Raw genomic sequence first — 1,062 nt, 5'->3', positions numbered from 1 at the left:
GCAGGAATAAATCCCTGTTTGTCACAGTTTTCAATTTCTCTTCTTATTCAGGTTTATGGAGAAAGTTCTTCCTGTGCTGGGAGAGCTCTCAGGAACATTTTTACTCTACAAGCATCTGACCTGATTAAAGACAGGGTGTACCTTACTGGCATTTGCAGGTAACCTGGGATCATTCCTTTTAATTAACTGGATGGGTTTTATTTGCATTTGTTTATGTCCTGATTTGACAAGAGAGTAAATTCTGAAAGTGAGATTTTGTATGTGTACTAAGAATTGAAGATATTTTCTAAAAAATATCTTTAAAATCTCATGTATTTTAGTATCTTTTCTTATGTTACTTTGTCAGTTGTCACAAAGCAGCAGTAGCCTGATTGTATGTCCATTAATTTAATTGCTTATGACTTCATATACAATTTGTTCGTTGTTATTTGGTTGAAAAGAAAGAGTATTCAATTCAGCTCTGGTCTGGAGTTATAAAAGAGATTAATTGGATTCCCAAGATTTAGTTACACAGTGATTTTTGCATGTAATTTATGGAATATTTCTGTAATGAAGTGGTTTTCCATTCGTGTTGCATTACAGCATAAATGCTTCCTCCTATTTTCAATTATGCCAAAATGTGCAGGTCTCTATTATAGCACCATTCATTCATATCCGTATTTAAGAAAAAGCCACAACTTCATTTTTTTATGATTTAAAAAGATAAGTTTACCAATAATGTGAAAGATGAAGTACACCCTAGAGCAACACTCAAGGTCTTACGCATATATTGTGCAGCTGTATTGCTTATGCCTATGCTCAGAAAGAAAATAAAATCTTGAGGCTAAAAGCTGGATTTTATTTAGCTCATGTACATCTTTGGAGGACTGTCTGTATGCAGCACAAATTGATGAAAATATTACATATTGTAAAGCGTGCCGCATGAATTAGGTATGTAAGGGAACTTACTCATGTAATATGAGTTCCCTTGTTGTAAGTAGGGGCATCCCCTGAGACTTGCCAGAATAATTTCTTCCCTTGAAATGAAGAGGATTACAAAAATTAGTAATTGAGACAAAGAGT

The 1,062-nt window shown here is 33.9% G+C and overlaps 1 protein-coding gene across 1 annotated transcript in view; it reads left to right on the top strand.

Annotated features, from left to right (window-relative positions):
* Positions 1-51: 51 nt before the first annotated feature.
* LOC104620839 (rap guanine nucleotide exchange factor 5-like) overlaps positions 52-1,062 on the top strand; it is a gene marked incomplete at both ends in the record, with an annotated part of 39,121 nt that continues 38,110 nt past the window's right edge. The window contains one exon of the mRNA XM_010287165.1: positions 52-158. Within this exon, the coding sequence (XP_010285467.1) occupies positions 52-158 (107 nt within the window). The remainder of the gene's footprint in view (positions 159-1,062) is intronic.

Source organism: Phaethon lepturus, unplaced genomic scaffold, assembly GCF_000687285.1.
Source record: "Phaethon lepturus isolate BGI_N335 unplaced genomic scaffold, ASM68728v1 scaffold435, whole genome shotgun sequence".
Classification (NCBI taxonomy): domain Eukaryota; kingdom Metazoa; phylum Chordata; class Aves; order Phaethontiformes; family Phaethontidae; genus Phaethon; species Phaethon lepturus.
Note: the sequence above shows the minus strand (reverse complement) of the source record. Positions and strands in the feature narration are given on the sequence as shown.